At 71.0% G+C, this 1,768-nt stretch overlaps 1 protein-coding gene across 1 annotated transcript in view; it reads left to right on the top strand.

Moving 5' to 3' along the window:
* Positions 1 to 61: 61 nt before the first annotated feature.
* The window catches only part of CHLNCDRAFT_30164 (hypothetical protein), a gene marked incomplete at its 3' end in the record, with an annotated part of 2,932 nt that continues 1,225 nt past the window's right edge, over positions 62 to 1,768 (top strand). The window contains exons 1-5 of the mRNA XM_005850364.1: positions 62 to 172; positions 399 to 590; positions 823 to 901; positions 1,155 to 1,280; positions 1,460 to 1,626. Of these exons, the coding sequence (XP_005850426.1) occupies positions 107 to 172; positions 399 to 590; positions 823 to 901; positions 1,155 to 1,280; positions 1,460 to 1,626 (630 nt within the window). The remainder of the gene's footprint in view (positions 173 to 398; positions 591 to 822; positions 902 to 1,154; positions 1,281 to 1,459; positions 1,627 to 1,768) is intronic.

Below are 1,768 nucleotides of genomic sequence, written 5' to 3'. Positions count from 1 at the left end.
CACTCCACTCCCTCCCCCTCCCACTCCCCCACACACACACACCCTACCCCACACACACGCGCAGCTCAAGCGCGACCTGGCCTCCTACTACGGCTACAACGCCTTCATGGTGGACGCACTGCTCTCCCTGTTCAGCGTGGGGGAGGCGCTGGAGCTGATTGAGGCGCAGGAGGTGCGGCGCTGGGTGGTGGGGTGGTGGGGTGGTGGTGAGGTGGTGTGGTGGCTGAATGGGTGGTTTGGGGGGTGGCATGTGGCAGGATGGGGTGGGTGCGGTGGTGTGTGTGTGTGTGTGTGGCGCGGCGGGCCATGGAAGAGGCGAGGGCGGGCCGAGGAGGAGTGCGCAGCAGGCCGGACTAAGGCTGCTCTCCGCGCCTCCCCTCCCCGCCCCTCCCAAGCAGGTGCCGCGCCCCGTGACGCTGCGCACCAACACGCTCAAGACGCGGCGGCGGGAGCTGGCGGGGGCGCTGATCAACCGGGGCGTCAACCTGGACCCCATCGGCAACTGGTCCAAGGTTGGCCTGGTGGTGTACGAGAGCCAGGTGCCGGTGGGCGCCACCCCGGAGTACATGGCGGGGCACTACATGCTGCAGGTGGGTGGGGGCGGTGCGGTGTGTGTGTGTGTGTGTGTGTGTTGGGGAGTGGGAGGGCAAGGACTGGACTGGTGGAACGCGCCAGCGTGGAGATCTCAATTTAAGGTTCAGGGCTGTACACTGCCCAGCGTGCCGGAGGCCCTCCCGGCACCTGGGCTTGCGCCAGGGGCCGACTCTCTATGCAGTGGGACTGAGCCCCCGCACCCGCCCCGCGCGCCGTGCCTGCCTGCAGGGCGCCTCGTCCTTCCTGCCGTGCATGGCGCTGGCGCCGCAGGAGGGGGAGCAGGTGGTGGATGTGGCGGCGGCGCCAGGTGCGGCGCGCCACGCACCCGCTGCCGCTCGCTGGCCCCCGCGCACTCGCCGTCTCGCCATCCTTCGTCCGGCCGGCCTCCGCCCATGCCGCGCCTCCGCAGCACCGGTTGCCTGGGATGCTGCGCCCTTGTCCCCACCCCCGCCCAGCCATCTACCCCGCCCCATGCACACACACATGCACACACACGCACACACACGCACACACACGCACATGCACACACAAACATACGCGCGCACGTCGCCTGCCCGCAGGCGGCAAGACCACCTACCTGGCCGCCCTGATGCGCAACACGGGGGTGCTGTTTGCCAACGAGATCAACAAGGAGCGGCTGACCAGCCTGACCGCCAACCTGCAGCGCATGGGAGTCACAAACACGAGTGAGGCGGGGGATGCGGGGCCGGGCGGGAGGGGAGGCAGGGGACGTGTGCGTGGTCCACGCCCGTGCCTGATCAGCGCCGCCGTCGGCTCCGGATGGCTGCGCCACTGCCTGCCTTGCCGCCCACCGCCCGCTCATGCGCGCACTCCCCCCCCCCCCCCCTCTTCCTCTCCCCACCAGTCGTGTGCAACTACGATGGCCGCCAGCTGCCGCGCGTGCTGGGCGAGCGCAGCGTGGACCGCGTGCTGCTGGACGCGCCCTGCTCCGGCACGGGAGTCATCTCCAAGGACCCAACAGTCAAGGTGGGCGGCAGCTTGGGGCTGCCCAGCGGCGCGGGCGTGGTGGTGGTGGGGTGCGAGGTGCGGCGGCGTGGTGCGCGAAGCCATCAAGCGCCGGCGGCGTCACGTCAAACGCCAGTGGCAGCGGGCCGAGGCGCCCGCCGCCCGCCCCGCTGCACGCCCCTCACGCGACGTGCCCGCTGCCCCCGGC

The sequence above is a fragment of the Chlorella variabilis genome, assembly GCF_000147415.1.
Source record: "Chlorella variabilis unplaced genomic scaffold CHLNCscaffold_4, whole genome shotgun sequence".
NCBI lineage: Eukaryota > Viridiplantae > Chlorophyta > Trebouxiophyceae > Chlorellales > Chlorellaceae > Chlorella > Chlorella variabilis.
Note: the sequence above shows the minus strand (reverse complement) of the source record. Positions and strands in the feature narration are given on the sequence as shown.